At 51.6% G+C, this 15,794-nt stretch overlaps 1 protein-coding gene across 1 annotated transcript in view; it reads left to right on the top strand.

Moving 5' to 3' along the window:
- The window catches only part of LOC135205268 (uncharacterized), a 109,683-nt gene that overhangs the window by 64,494 nt on the left and 29,395 nt on the right, over positions 1 to 15,794 (top strand). Inside the window, 2 exon segments of the mRNA XM_064235633.1 lie at positions 2,885 to 2,981; positions 10,934 to 11,102. Coding sequence (XP_064091703.1) covers positions 2,885 to 2,981; positions 10,934 to 11,102 — 266 coding nt within the window.

The raw sequence follows: 15,794 nt of genomic DNA, 5'->3' as shown, positions 1-15,794 counted from the left end.
ACAGCGCGCTTAGTTTTCAAGATTAAGAGTTCATTTTTGGCTCCTTTTTTTTCATTGGCTGAAGTTTAGTATGCAACCGTCAGAAATGATTATTCATTATCATATATAAATAATGCAATATATGGTAGCGCAAAAACAAAATTTCATATATAATTGTATTCAAATCGCGCTGTGCGCAAAACGGTTAAAGGTAACAAGTTACTTTTTTTTTGTAATGTACACTAAATTGCGATCATTTTGGTATATAACACATTGTAAAATGATAAAAGCAATACAGAGAAAATATTATCACAATAATGCATGAATTCGTAACGTGCGGACGTAAACATATTTTTTTCAAAATTCACCATAAATCTAAATATTGTCCTAGAGACTTGCAATTTCTTTCAAATGAAGACAAATGATTGAATATTACTATACTGTAAGAGTATTAGCTTACAATTGCAGTTTTTTGACCATCTGATGAGTTGACCGAATGTCAAATTTTTTATATATATTTTTTTATATGCAATTATTTCGGAAATTAGAAAAGCTACAACCTTCAAATATTTTTAGTTTTATTCTACATGAAATTGCACACATTTTCTATATAAAAACTCTGTGAAATGCCTAATATGAAACGGAGCAAATATTCCGAGAAGTGGGACGTACATATTTCGGAGATCTGTGGCTGAGAGTCCGCGCGCGGAGGGAAGGAAAGTTTTTTTTTAATTCACCATAAATTTAATATTGTGCTAGAGACTTCAAATCAAATTTGTTTCAAGATGAAGATAAATGACTGAATATTACTAGACTGTAAGAGTTTTAGCTTACAATTGCGTTTTTCGACCATTTCGGCAGAGTCAATTTGATTCCGAACGTGGTTTTTTTTCTATTTATCGTGATTTATATGGAAAATATTTCATTTGCAAAAATGAGAAAAGCTACAACCTTCAATTATTTATTGTTGTATTTTACATGAAACAAATTGCACACATTTTCATATATAAAACTTTATGTAACGTCTAATTTAAAAAGTGCAAACATTACCACCATTGCACGTATGATTTTTTGTTTTCGGAAGAGTTACTTACTGCGCGGACGTAAAGATAAAATGTTATTTTTTTCATAAATTCACCATAAATGACGAAATATTGTGCTAGAGAATTCCAATTTGTTGCAAAATGAAGGTAAATGATTGAATATTACTAGAAATATAAGCGTTTTAGCTTACAATTGCGTTTTTTGACCATTTCAGTAGAGTCAAAGTTGACCCGAAGGTTGAAAATTTGTCACTTATCATTTTTTATATGAAAATATTTCAAAATTGATAAAAGCCACAACCATGGTTTGTTTTTAGTTGTATTGCGCATGAAATTGCGCACATTTCCACCTATATAAAACTTTATGTAACGGCTAATTTTAAATGGTGCAAACATTACCACAATCGCTGTATGATTTTTTTTTGGAAGAGTTACCGCGCAGGACGTAAGGAAAAAGTTTTTTCCTAAATTCATCATAAATCGAAATATTGTGCTAGAGACTTCCAATTAGTTGCAAAATTAAGGTAAATGATTGAATATTATTAAATATAAGAGTTTTAGCTTACAATTGCATTTTCGACCATTTCGGTAGAGTCAAAGTTGACCGAAGGTTGAAATTTTGGCACTTATCGTTATTTATATGAAAATATCTCAAAACTGATAAAAGCTGCAATGATGGGTATTTTTTTTATTGTATTCTACATAAAAATGCGCACATTTTCATATATAATACTCCATGTAACGGCTAATTTAAAATGGTACAAAAATTATGTCAATGTGACAAAATAATTTCCGAGATGTGTCACAGATACTTTTAGTGCGGCAAGAAAGAAATTCGCGCTTGCGCGCCTGCGTAACGATTGTAACACAAAAAACACCTTGATCTGTGAACTCCAGCATCCCCCAACGGCACGTGATTCAAGAGTTTTTGGCTGGTAGGCCTAAAAGTATTTTTTCCGCGAATTTTAAAAAATAACTTTTGTATGTCGATGTAAAATACGTCCAGTCGGCACCCTAGAGACAAAAAATGTCGACGTAAAATACGTTCAGTCGGCGTTTAAGGGTTAATTTTATGCAACCAAATTAGTGTGACGAATGATACTGACGTTTTGACTTCAAAATTTCATTGAAATCAGGTTCCAGATTAGATTAGCCAATTGTAAGAATTGATTTTCAAATGATCATCAGACAATTTGCTCGATAGTTAGATTTCACATACTTCATTTTGGAAAATGTGTTTGTTTCACACAAGTATGTTGTACCAAAAATGGACACAAAACTACAAGCAAACTTTATCAAATTTGGAAACTGATCTGGCTGCAGGCATTTATACAACTCGATCAGATTTCCTTCTCTATACTTATCTTTCAGTCTGTCATCTGCCTGGAGATCAATAATTTCCATTTGAAATTGAGGTGGAAGATTTTCAGCATTGAATAATTCAACGATGCCAGTCGTGCAGTAATTATTTTTTCAAGGCCACCACACAGGGATTTGTTTGGCGGGCCGGATGTGGCCCGCGGGCCTTAGTTTGGAGAGCCCTGCTCTAGATGGTAAACTGTAGTGTCTTCCAGTCATGTAGTGTGTCCTCTAGATGGTAAACTGTAGTGTTTTCCAGTCATACATATATATGCGATTGATCGGCATTTGATAAACAGGATATGAGATGGTTCCTTCATTATTTATTGTTATTTTCCAGTTGATATTTTTGTACTGTAACACCGATACCTCTTTTTGTTAGTGAATCAAGTTTACCCTTAGAGTTCTAGCTTAGATTTCTCATATTTCTGGACTAAAATGGCTTTTGTAACATGTACAGATGCAAAGTGACATTCACTAACTCATTGAGTGTCTATTCTCAGGTGAGGACTACAGCGTGGAACAGAGTTACGAGAAGGAGGAACGCCTACAACAAAGGCAGCTGGAATTCCTTGGTACACTGGGTTCTGACATCGATATGTAAGTCTTTATCCTGTTTTGCTGTTGATGGAGAATGTGCAAAGCTTTATAGTTGAAAGCCTCTATATTGGTATTGGAGTTGGAGAATGCCTTCATAATTGTAACTTATTATTTTGTCTAATTTTGGTCGTTGAACTTATTGAGCCTTAGTTGTCATTATTTTATCCACACACAACTTGAATCTTATGCAATTTGCCTAGGAAGTAAAGAATTGTTAATAGATCCTGCAATATATTAGCTAGATAGTGCATTTGTTATGGAAAGAAGCAGTAAATGTTTATTACATTGTCTCACTTGAAGCAGCCAGAGTTAATAATGGTTATTCAAACCATGGGTGGTCGAGACATTGAATTCTTGTCATAGGCAACGACGCATCATGATTTTCAGGGTCTTGAAGCTGGTTACATGTACATGAAAGTTCCAGATTTGTTCCGACACGTAATACAAACCCTCGGTCCTTTTAACATATGGAATGTAATCAGCGCCAGCTGGAACCTGTCGTAAGCATTTGAACAAGGAGGTTTGGTAGTTAACTACTTGTCCGGTAGTCGGGCGTCCCGGCCGACTGGGAGGTGAAGCTTCACTTTGCTTTCGCCCACCATCGGAAGAAGACTTGCTATTCGCCGCTCTGCCCGCTGTGTCGTATGCTTTGCTACTTTGTTAAGAAGCATTTTTTCTCAACTTTCCCTTTTACTGAGTGCTTGTGGTGGAAACTTGTAAGTACTTGTAATTTTTTGATTATTGATTTTTGCTCGTGAATCGTGTGATAAGGATTCTCGCGAGCCAGAGAGACCCCTCCCCCCTGTCAGCTGCAGATTGTGCCCTAGTGTGGAGGGCCGTAAGTGTGGGGCCTGTAGGTCTCTTGTGGAGGTAGACCCTCATGACCTATGTAACTTGGGTTGGGTGTCGAGGGCGTGAATGCTCTCAGCACCCTACCGTTGTGATTTATGTGTATTGTGGTCGGGGGAGCAGTGGGAGCGATACGAGGGGAGGAAGAAGGCGCGTAAGCCGGCCAAGGAGTCGTCAGAGGGCTCTCCAGCGACTCCTCTGGTCACGGACACGTCTTCCTCTTTCCTTCCTCCGTCTCAGCTCCTTTCCCTTCGGGGGGCGTTTCGCAGTCCTTCTCTTCGCTTGACCAGTCGAGCGTAGAGGAGGGCACGCGGCACCTCAGCATTCAGCTGTATTCGGGGTCTTCCGTTCGCTCGGGGTGGGAGATTTCCCCCCTGGGCGAGCAGGGAACCCCCCCCCCCCCACATTAACCTGACCTTTCCCTCCTCAGGTGTGCATGCCGTGGGTGGCGATCTTGGACAGGTCTGGTACTCTCTTGGGCTCCCAGGTACACCGAGCATTCAGGGGCTGCTGTACCATCTAGCGACGCGTGGATCCAGGCCAGTCACCCATGGACCAGAGACATCGACCACAACAACGGTGTTGACGCCGGGTTACGCTGCTCTTCCCCACCTGGTGTACACTCAGCACGTGGCTACGGTTACCCCGACAGCTGCAGTCCAGGCTCCGCTGCTGGGTTTGCAGAGGAGGGAGGTCACCCTGCCGCCTGGTTTCGCTGCCCTCGCCCCAGCCCCTGACTTTCGGTGTCCCAAGAGCTCCCCGCTTGACCTGCCGCCAGTACTGGTGATGACGCTGGCTCCTGTACTCCCACCAGTTCCTGTTGCTGTTGCTCCTGTACCAGTTCCTACCGCTGTCGCTCCAGCCCGGGGTATTGCTGCCCCCACCGCAGGTCCCTCTGGACAGTTGCAGCTGGACCCTGTTGCTTCGGCAACTGCTCCAGCTCCGTCCTGGATGGAGGACCTGACGATGGTCCTGAGGAAGCTGACGAAGAAGAGGAAGAAGAGGGAGGTTTTGTCGTCGTCTGCAGCCGCCTCTTCCCTTCGACTTCCAAAGCCCCACAGCCGAGGAAGAAGAAGGTAGTCTCCTCCCCGCCTAAGAAGTCTCGCTCAGAGACCTCTGAGGGTCTGTCCCACTCCGGTGGGACAGTTGGGGCTTTCGCTGGTCCTCCTGTTCCTTCGGGAACGGGGCCTGTCGCTCATTCTGCAAGGAAGAAGACGGGGACCGGAGGGGTACCGGCTAACACTGGTACCTCCTTGACGCCAAGTACCGTCTCGGCCACTATTTCGCGAGAGGCACCAAGTGTACGGTCGCCCGTGGGTGACCATACAGCCAGGGTCCAGGCACGGAGCGGAAGACTGGTGGCAGTTGCTTGGGCAACTCCTGCCAGGCCAGCGATCGCTCTTGTGGCAATCCGCCGGTTCCCAGGTTTGACGCGATGGTCCCCCCAGACCATACGCGGGTTGAGGTGAGGAAGAGGTCCCCTCGGTCCGTGACGCGCCGTGAGGACAGGCCACGCTCCCAACGCGACAGTGGACTCTGCCGGTCCCCTGACCGTCGCCACTGGGACTGGACGGATAGGGTAACTGGTAGCAGCTCTCCTGACGCTCGGGACCGTCGCTACCGTTCTCGGTCCAGCGGTTCTTCCCAGGGAGACCTCACGACTCACGACTAGGCCTGCAGCTCGATCGTCACCTCGGGTTGGCGATCACCTGCAGCCCCCCCAGCGCACCGGTTCTGCCGGTGGGCATGGGGGGAGCGTCAGGTTTTCCTCTTATCCCTTCAATCTCCTCAGGCTACACCGGGAAGAACGAGGTGATTAGGAGCAACCGCGAAGAGTGCGCTTCTCGCAGTCCCTCCACGAGGGCCTATGAACCTGGCATGGTCCTGGGACCGACCAGATCGTACGCCCAAGTGGTTGGAAGGGACCAAGAGGGGTGTGTCGTGGTTCCTCCCCCCTCAGGACGCAGTCACTCCCGAGATCCAGAGGTCTTTCGCTGAGGTTATCGCGCTGATTCGTCAGCACAATGACCTCGGGGAAGGATCGGTGCTCCCGCCCTCCGAGCCTACATTTAGGCTGGAGTCGTTCTGGGGTCCCAAGAGGGAACCCAGGATGACGGTGGGTCTACCCCGATCAGCCTTGGCCGACAGCATTCTGGGCCAGGTGGACTCTCTCGTCTCCGGACAGGAGGGATCACTTCGGTCTGGCAGGTCGTCCAAGCTGCTTCCCCCTCCTCTACAGCGACAGAGGCACTTCTACGTGCCATCAGAGGACCCGCTGCTGCCCAAACAGGTTAACCCGGAGCTGGCTAGGCTAACTCCGGGTGTCTCTCTTCAGCACCTGCTGGCTGAGAACCTCTGGTTCTCACAGAAAGAGGCATTGGCCTTCGAGTCAACTGCCATGGCAGTGTTCCAAGCAGTCTTCTGGCTGCACCTGTGGTCCCTCACAGTGTCGAAGGTCGTGGCCTCCTCGGGAAACATCACTCCCGAAGGAGACCTGGCTTTCGGGAGACTGTGCCTGTCTGGAGGTAGGGCTATTCTACCTGGCCCGCCAGACGGCCAACCTGTGGGCCAACCTGGTTGTTCCTGAGGACGTCGTGGGAACGCAGTCGCCTCACATCGAGTGACCAGGTCGGCAGGGCACAAAGCAGCTTTGGGTCTGAGGAACGGACTGGTGCTGGATTCCCCTGCTTTCTTCCCTAGAGAGATGGTGGACGCTGTGGTGGAGCAGCGGCGCACTGAGGACAGTGACCGCTTAGTCCACCAGGCAGTCTTGAAGGCGACTGGGCAGCCTCGAGCCACTGCTGCTAAGCCAAAGAGCTCAGCTAGTGCTTCCTCTGCGGCTAAGATGATGGCCTCGTCGAAGCCGAGAAGAAAGATCCAGCCTTCGACTTCTACAGTAAGGAGTGACCGTCAGCTCTCCTTCTCCAGAGGAGGATCCGGGAAGAAGTTGAAGAGGGGGAAACGCTAGGGATGGCATTCCCCCTCACCTGCTGCTGGAAGTGGGAGGTGCCTGGCGAGCCATTGGGTAACTTGGCAGCGCTACAGAGCCGAGACCTGGATAGTGGATGTCCTTCGGGAGGGATACCTACTACCCTTCGAGTCGCAGCCACCCCTCACCTCCAATCCGGTCCATCTACAGATGTACGTTCCCGGTTCTGCCAGGGAAGTAGCGCTAAGGCAAGAAGTGGAAGCCATGCTGAGCAAACAAGCTGTGGAGATCGTATAGGATCAGTCACCGGGCTTCTACAGCCGACTTTTCCTTGTGGAGAAGTCATCGGGGGGCTGGCGCCCGGTGATAGATCTCTCGCCTTTGAACCAATTCGTTCGCCAGACTTGGTTCACGATGGAAACGACTTGCTCAGTGCTCGATTCTATCAGGGAGAATGACTTCATGCTTTCTGTGGACCTGAAGGATGCGTATTTCCAGATACCCATCCACCAGTCCTCCAGGAAGTACCTCCGCTTCATCCTCAACAGGACGGTGTACCAATTCAGGGCACTTTGTTTCGGTCTCTCAACCGCCCCACAGGTGCTCACGCGAGTGTTCACTCTGGTGTCGGCTTGGGCCCATTCGGTAAGGATACGTCTTCTGAGGTATCTCGACGATTGGCTGGTCCTGGCGAGCTCCTGCTCGCAGTTGCTACAGGACAGGGATCGACTCCTCGAGTTCTGCTGCAATCTTGGGATCGTGGTGAACTTCGAGAAGTCATATCTCGAGCCCAAGCAGAGGATGAAGTACCTGGGCATGCTGATCGACACAGTAGTAGGGCGAGTCTTCCCCGCAGACTCGCGGATCAGCAGGTTCAGGGAGGCAGCCGGACGGTTCCTGTCCCTACAGGAGCAGCCAGCTCAGCAGTGGCAGGTCGTGATCGGTCACCTGTCGTCTCTCGAGAAGTTAGTCCCTCACGGGCATCTTCACCTGCGGTATCTTCAGTGGAGGCTAAAGGAGAGTTGGTCACAGGCAAGAGACCCACCTTACTTCCCCGTGTCCCTCATGGAGGAGGTGAGGCAGGACCTAGCCTGACGGCTGGACGACGGGAACCTCGTATGAGGAGTGCCCCTTTGCGCGGCCCCCTCCCCCCTGGAGATGCTGCTGTTCTCAGACGCGTCGACCGAGGGATGGGGGCGCACACCTGGAGGAGTTGCTGGCTGCAGGTGTGTGGGACCATCGTGACAAGCACCTTCACATCAACGTCCTGGAGCTCAAGGCAGCATTCTTCGCTCCCCAAGAGTTCCAGGAGCGTGTGGTGGGACATTCAGCGGTGTTGATGAGCAACAACACCACGATGCAGGTGCACGATCGGATGGTAGCTCACTCGGTAGAGCTGTCGGCCCGATACATTACAGGCAAGAGGAACGTAGTGGCAGACAAGCTCAGCCGTCGGAATCAGGTGATAGGGACTGAATGGTCCCTTCACTCAGACGTGGCGGAAAGGTTCTTCGACCTGTGGGGGCGTCCAGTCGTGGATCTGTTCGCCACCTGGCACAACAGAAAACTCGAGGTTTCCTACTCAGTTGTGCCGGACCCATGGGCAGCTGCAGAGGACGCTCTAAAACATCTGTGGGACAACCTCTTCATGTACGCCTTTCCCCCGTTCTGTCTGATTTACAAGGTGATCAGCAGGGTGCTGGTCACTGTTAATCTTCGGATGATTCTGGTGGCACCCAAATGGCCTCAGGCTGTTTGGTATCCGGACCTGCTGGCTCTTCTCACCGAAGCACCGAGAGAGGTTCCCCACTGGCACAACCTCCTGTGCCAGCCACCCGTGGAACGGTACAGCCAACCCGATCGGTTTGGTCTCTGTCTCTTCACGTCTAGCTGTTATCCACCATCTCTTGCGAGCGAGAGGCTTTTCTCGCCGAGCAGCAACAGAGGTGGCTGGGTACCTCAGGCAGTCCTCTGCAGCTGTGCACCAGGGGAAGTGGTCCGTCTTCTGTGGTTGGTGTCATGGACGGGGTCTCTCTCCTCTCAAAGCCACTTCAGCAGGTAGCGGATTTCCTCGTCTTCCTTCGCCGAGAGAAGCTCCTCTCCGTCTCCGCAGTGAAAGGCTACAGAGCCGCCCTGGCCCTAGTCCTTAAGCTGCGGGGAGTGGACATCACCTCCATGGAGATCTTCCTCCTGATGAAGAGCTTCGAGAGGTCTTGCCCACCCAGGGAACTCAGGCCCCTAAGGTGGGATGTGACTCTCGTCCTTAGGATCCGGTAGTCGTTAGACAGGGATCTGACGGTCAAGGCCATCTTTCTGCTGGCCCTGACATCGGTGAAGAGAGTAAGGGAACTTCATGGTCTTTCCTTCGATGTTAAGCACACGAGAGGATGGGGATCTGTGACGCTTGATTTCGTCCCGAAGACTCAGAACCCTTTGGTCCCTGACGACCGGTTCGAGTCATTCACGATCCCCTCCTTGAAGGACTTCACCGACAATGATGCGGATGAGATGCTGCTTTGTCCTGTGAGGGTGCTACGGCGTTATCTGAAGAGAACTCGTCACCTCAGGCCTGAGTGTCGACACCTCTTCGTTAGCACTGGGGTTACCAAGAAGGAGGTGCCCAAGAACACACTTTCTTTCTGGCTTCGTGAGGTGATCAGGAAAGCGTACGCTTCGGATAGGAGTGACAACACCGGTACCCTTTGTCTGAGAGCCCACAAAGTCAGGTATTGGTCCAACCCTTGCATTCTGCAAGAACTCCGTGGCACAGGTGTTGAAGGCAGGGGTTTTGGGCCAACCAGACCACCTTTACATCTTTTTATCTTCGGGATATCGTCCACAGGTCCTTGGACACCTTTTCCTTGGGACCCGTGGTGGCTGCTCAATAAGTTGTGTAGCTTACCCAGTTCCTAAGCGGACAGAACAGCATCGCATCCTTGTGTGACTGCGTGATTGGGCGAGCAAATGAGTGTGTGACTGGCTTCTCTTCCTCCCCCTTTCTCTCCTCTACCTGTAGGCAGAGGGCTGCAGTTGTCACTACGCTGGACAGGAGGCCGATGCAGGTAAGCTACGCGACTGAGCTCCGTCCTATCCCTTTCAGTAGGGATAGGAGCGGTTATCCACCACTCCCTTAACAAGGGGGGGAGTGGATGCCAACAAGAGACAAACCCATCACCTTATTTGGCTCTTGAAGTAGGAACTAGTTCTTCCTTGCTGTTCATAAGAGGCACGCTTGCCTCCCTCTTATGAATTTGGTCCAGAGGTCTGCCCACTGATCCTGCGGTGCACACCCCAATCAGCTGGGCAGAGGCTAGGATCCCTCCCTCTGCTCTTACGACCAGGGAGGGAACCAAGGTCGGACGAACACCAGTCTGTTCATAAGACTCAGATTCCACCCACCAATAAGTGAGTCTTCCATATGTTAAAGGACCGAGGGTTTGTATTAGGTGTTGGAACAAATTACAATTAGTTGTAAATTGTATTTTTCCTAACTCTACAAACCTGAGGTCCTTTACACATAGTCCCACCTCATGCCACCCCTCACTCTGTTCCTGGGCCTAAAGTAAAATGAAGCTTCACCTCCCAGTCGGCCGGACGCCCGACTACCGGACAAGCAGTTAACTACCGAACCTCCTTGTTCAAAAGCTTACGACCAGTTCCAGCTGGCGCTGATTACATTCCATATGTTAAAGGACCTCAGGGTTGTATAGTTAGGAAAAATACAATTTACAACAAATTGTGATTTTTTAGCTGAAGTTAAAAAGAATGGCCTCATTTGATGAGAGACATATATACTACTTCCTGATTTTATTGGTTATTGTTTGAATGTCTGAACTGCAAAGTTTGGGATATCGGCAGAATATGAAAAAAGTGTCTGTTTCGTTACCACAAGTCTTTTGTTTTATGGGGCCTTTCAAACTGGTGTCTTGAGACTGCTAGTGACCTTATGACGTGCTGAAAAAGGTGTTCCTCTCGTGAGAGGTGCCCTCTTGATAGGTAGATTCAAGACTTCTTTACACTGTATTCATGATTATTTTTATCAATCACTACTGTCCTGAGTGGTCTAGCACAAGTAAAATAGAAGGATTAAGCTTTACAAAAATAAAACTTAAGCTTTTTTCCTTTTATGGGATTTCAAACATTGGGGATTTAAGAAAGCCAGTCATGAGAGCAGTGTGCTATTTACTAGGCTGTTCGGTGGGGGCGAGCCGGTGATCACGGATGGAGAAGGCACTGTCATGGAGGCTGGTGTCGGGAGAGATGACGTCAGCCCAGATGCTATCCCGGATGAAGAAGGTGGGGCAATGGAGACCCTTGCTGAATCGTCTCACGGCGCTGACCAGGTAATGTAATATGTAACATGTAAGCGGTCTAGAGGCAGTTAAGCCCTCTTATGGAGGAGTTATGGAGTTCCATTTGACAATGTCTGTGTGTGTGTGTGTGTGTGAGTGAGAGATTGGCTGTTGGTGAGTTCTGGGTTGTCTGCTGGTGCTGTTAGTTGTTGGAGTTCTGTGTTTTGAGGTAGTTTTTAGTCAGTCTTGGGTTAAAGCCTGTGACGGTCAGTAGTTTCGGGAGCAGTTGGTTGAAGGCATTGATATTCAGCTGAGTTGTGTGTTTGTTCCGACACGTAATACAAACCCTCGGTCCTTTAACATAAGGAAAGTACTTATGGCGTAGCTGGAATTACGGCCGTTGAATCTTGAACAAGGTGGTTAGGCAGTAACTACCGTGGGGCATTAGGCAGTAACTACCGTGGGGCAGGCTAGCCTGCCCGGATGTAAACACTCCACTTGTTCCGATACGTAATACAAACCCTCGGTCCTTTAACAATAGGAAGTAACTAGTGGCAGCTGGAACGGTCATAAGCTTCGAACAAGGGAGTTCGGTAGTTAACTGCTTGTCCGACAGTGCAAGCGCCGCCCGCCTGGGAGGTGAAGAATCACTTTTGCTTTCCGCCGTGTGGTCTGAGGATGTTGTTTGCCATCGCTCTCTGCCCGCTACATCGTCGTATGCTTGGATATTATTTTCTCTTTGACTGCTTTGTTTGGTAGTGAAAGTGAATCAGTAAGTATTCTTTTTTCATTTTTCTTTAAGTGAATAAATTATGGATCAAGAATTGGAGCTTTCGCCGCGCCCCCCGGTTGCCCGTAGAGTGTGTCCCGGGCTGGAGGGGCGTAAATGTGGCGGATTTCGCTCATTCTTTGATGTGGATCCACATGAATTGTGTACTCGGTGCCGAGGGTGTGAATGCTCTCGGGCCGAGCCATGTATTGTGTGTATTAATTGGTCTGAGGCGCAGTGGGGCTGTACGAGGGTAGGAAGAAGTGAAGGCCTGCCAAGGAGTCGTCGGAAAGCTCTCCAGCGACTCCTTTGGTGACGGATACCTCGTCATCCTTCCTGCCCCCTGCTCAGCTCCCACGTTTGGCGCCTTTCCCTCCGGGGGGGTTTTCGGAGTCTTCTCCTCGCTCGATCCGTTGAGTGTGGAGGAGGGCGCTCGTTACCCAGATGTTCAATTGTATTCGGGGTCTTCCGTCCGCTCGGGGTGGGGTCCGTCCCCCCCCCCCCCCCCCCCCCCAAGCGAGAGGGTACCCCTCAGATTTACCCGACTGTTGCTTCCGCAGTTGCATCTTCCGTAGAGACGACCTTGGGCATGGTGTGGCGTCACTGGGACTGCAGGGCGTGCCGAGTATCCAGGGGTTGGTTCAGCGTCTGGCGGGGTCGGGGGCGGTCACCCATGGAGCGGTGACCACCACAACAACAACCATCTCTACCCAGGGTTACGCCACCCCTCCTCACCTTGTGTATACCACCCGCATCGTGATGACGGTGACCGCCGACAGCCGCCGTGCAAGGGCTGATCGCTGCCGTACCAAGGAGGGGTGTGGTCCGGCTCCACCTGGGTTCTTTGTGCTGCCGACCCCAGACTTCGCTGCCCGAAAAGCTCTCCCCTGGACCTGCCACCGGTACCCAGGATGTTCGATGGACTGAAGCTAAGCCTCCTGGGTTACCTGACTTGCCTGCCGTACCTGCCGCTACCCCCGCTGTTCCTGCTGTGCCCACTCCTGCCCACGTCGGTTTCCTGTCCACTGTGTTGCTGCCCCAGACTCGGTCCTTCCGGACAGGTTGCAGCCGGGCCGTGTTGCTTTGGCAATTGCCCCGGCTCCGTCCTGGATGGAGGATCTGACATCTGTCCTGCGCGAGCTGACGAAGAAGAAGAAGAAGAGGAAGGTGTCCGTCGTCGTCGTCTTCGTCGTCTGCAGCCGCCTCTTCCCCTTCGACTTCTAAGGCTACCAGCCGAAGAAGAAGAAGGCTGCCGCCTCCCCCCCTAAGAAGGCTCCTTCGGGAACTTCTAAAGGGAACAAGGGCCCGTCCCACTCCGGTGGGACGGGGGGGGGGTCCTTCTGCGGTCCTCCTGCTCCTTCGGGAACAGGGCCCGTCTCTCCTTCCGCAAGGAAGAAGAAGACAGGGACCAGAGGGGTACCGGCTACCATCGGTACTTCCTCGCCTGGTGTTAGCGGCACTGCCGCTAAGCCAGGTACCGGCTCGGCCTCTCGTTCGCGAGAGGTTCCGAGTGTAAGGTCTCCCACGGGAGACCGTGCAGCCAAAGTTTTGACGCCAGAGTTTGCTTGGCGCCAGGACCGCGGCACGGAGCAGAACGCGGGTGAGAGCCGCTCGGGTGACTCTCGCCAGGCCAGCGGTCCCTCTCGCAGCGACCAGCTGGTAACTCAGGTTGACGTGACGGTCTCTGACCGGCCACGGGTCGAGGCTGGAAAGAGGTCCCCCTGATCGTTGGTGCCAGCCTCGGCTGGTACCAGCGGTTTGACGCGCTGTGAGGACACGCACCGGTCTCACCGCGACAGTGATCTCTGCAGGTCCCCTGACCGCCGCTCCCATAGGGACCGGGCGGATAGGGGGACCAGCAGCAGCTCATCTGACGCACGGGACCGGGGTCGCCGTGCTCAGTCAAGCCGCTCGCCACAGGTGAGCGGTGCGACCAGGCCTGCAGACCGATCCCCACCGCGGGTTGGTGATCGTCTGCAGCCCTCCAAGCACACTGGTTCTGCCAGTGAGCGAGGGGGGAGCGTCAGGTCTGCCTCTCCTGTACCTTCAACTTCCTCGGGATACGCCGGGAAGAGCGAGGTACCCAGGAGTGATCGTGAGGGGTGTGCCCCTCGCGATCCCGTCACGACGCCATACGCACGAGGCACGGTCCTAGGATCGACCAGGACGTACGCGCAAGTGACAGGAGGAGACCGAGAGGGGTCTGATGCTGTTCCTCCTTCTGAAGGAGGAGGGTCTCGGGAGCCTGCCCTCTTTTTGCTGGGAGGGGGGGGGGGGGGAAACTGGACGCGGTCCTACTACCTCAAGACGCTGTCACTCCAGAGATCCAGGAGTAACTTTGCCGAGGTCATTGCGCTGATTCGTCAGCACAACGACCTTGGGGAAGGATCGCCGCTCCCACCATCCAAGCCCACGTCCCGGCTCGAGTCGTTTTGGGTCCCGAAGAGCTACTGCGGATAAACCAAAGAGTTTGGCTAGCGCTTCCTCGGCTGCTAAGACGGTTGCCCCGTCTAAGCCCCGAGGTAAGACTCTTCCTTCAACTTCTGCCAGGGGGGGTCATCATCAGCCCTCCTCCCAGCCCTCCTTCTCTCGAGGGGGAGCAGGGAAGAAGTCGAAGAGAGGCGGGAAACGCTAGAGACGGCGTTCCCCCTCACCTGCTGCCGGAAGTGGGGGGTTGCCTGGCGAGCCATTGGGCAACATGGCAGCGCTATGGTGCCGAGACCTGGATAGTAGAAGTCCTTCGGGAGGGATATCTACTACCCTTCGAATCTTGGCCACCCCTCACCTCCAACCCGGTCCATCTTCAGACCTACGTCCAGGGTTCATCAAAGGACATCGCTCTTCGACAGGAGACAAAGACCATGCTGAACAAACGAGCTGTAGAGATCGTCAGGGATCGGTCACTGGACTTCTACAGCCGCCTTTTCCTGGTGGAAAAGGCCTCGGGGGGGCTGGCGCCTGGTGATAGATCTCTCTCCCCTGGACCGATTTGTTCGCCAGACTCGGTTCATGATGGAGACGGCACGCTCCGTGCTCGACTCCATCAGGTGGGAGAACGATTTCATGCTTTCGGTGGACTTGAAGGATGCGCATTTTCAAATACCCATCCATCAGTCCTCCAGAAAGTACCTCCGCTTCATCCTCGACGGGATGGTGTACCAATTCAGGGCACTTTGCTTTGGTCTCTCAACTGCCCCACAGGTGTTCACGCGAGTGTTCACTCTGGTGTCAGCTTGGGCCCATTCGCACGGGATACGTCTTCTGAGGTATCTCGACGATTGGCTGGTCCTGGCAAGCTCCCACTCACCGTTGCTACAGGACAGGGATCGACTCCTGAAGTTCTGCCGCGATCTGGGGATCGTGGTAAACTTCGAGAAGTCCGACCTCGAACCCAAGCAGAGGATGAAGTACCTGGGTATGCTGATCGACACGTTAGCAGCCCAAGTCGTCCCCGCGGACTTGCGGATCAGCAAATTCAGGGAGGCAGCCGACCAGTTCCTGTCTCGGCAGGAACAGGCAGCTCAGCAATGGCAAGTCGTGATCGGCCACCTGTCGTCAGTCAAGAAGTTAGTTCCTTATGGACGTCTTCACCTGCGGTCTCTCCAGTGGAGACTAAAGGAGAGTTGGTCACAGGCAAAGGATCCACCTTACTTCCCCGTGTCCCTCACGGAGGAGGTAAGGCAGGACCTAGCCTGGTGGCTGGATGACAGGAACCTCTTAAGAGGAGTGGCTGGACGACAGGAACCTCTTAAGAGGAGTGCCTCTCCGCACTCCCCCCCCGGAGATGTTGCTGTTCTCAGACGCATCCATCGAGGGATGGGGCGCACACCTGGAGGAGTTACTGACTGCAGGTGTGTGGGACCATCACGACAAGCACCTTCACATCAATGTCCTGGAACTCTAGGCGGCGTTCTACGCTCTCCAAGAATTTCAGGACCGCTTGGTGGGACACTCAGTGGTGTTGCTGTGCGACA

This window comes from Macrobrachium nipponense, chromosome 49, assembly GCF_015104395.2.
Source record: "Macrobrachium nipponense isolate FS-2020 chromosome 49, ASM1510439v2, whole genome shotgun sequence".
NCBI lineage: Eukaryota > Metazoa > Arthropoda > Malacostraca > Decapoda > Palaemonidae > Macrobrachium > Macrobrachium nipponense.
Note: the sequence above shows the minus strand (reverse complement) of the source record. Positions and strands in the feature narration are given on the sequence as shown.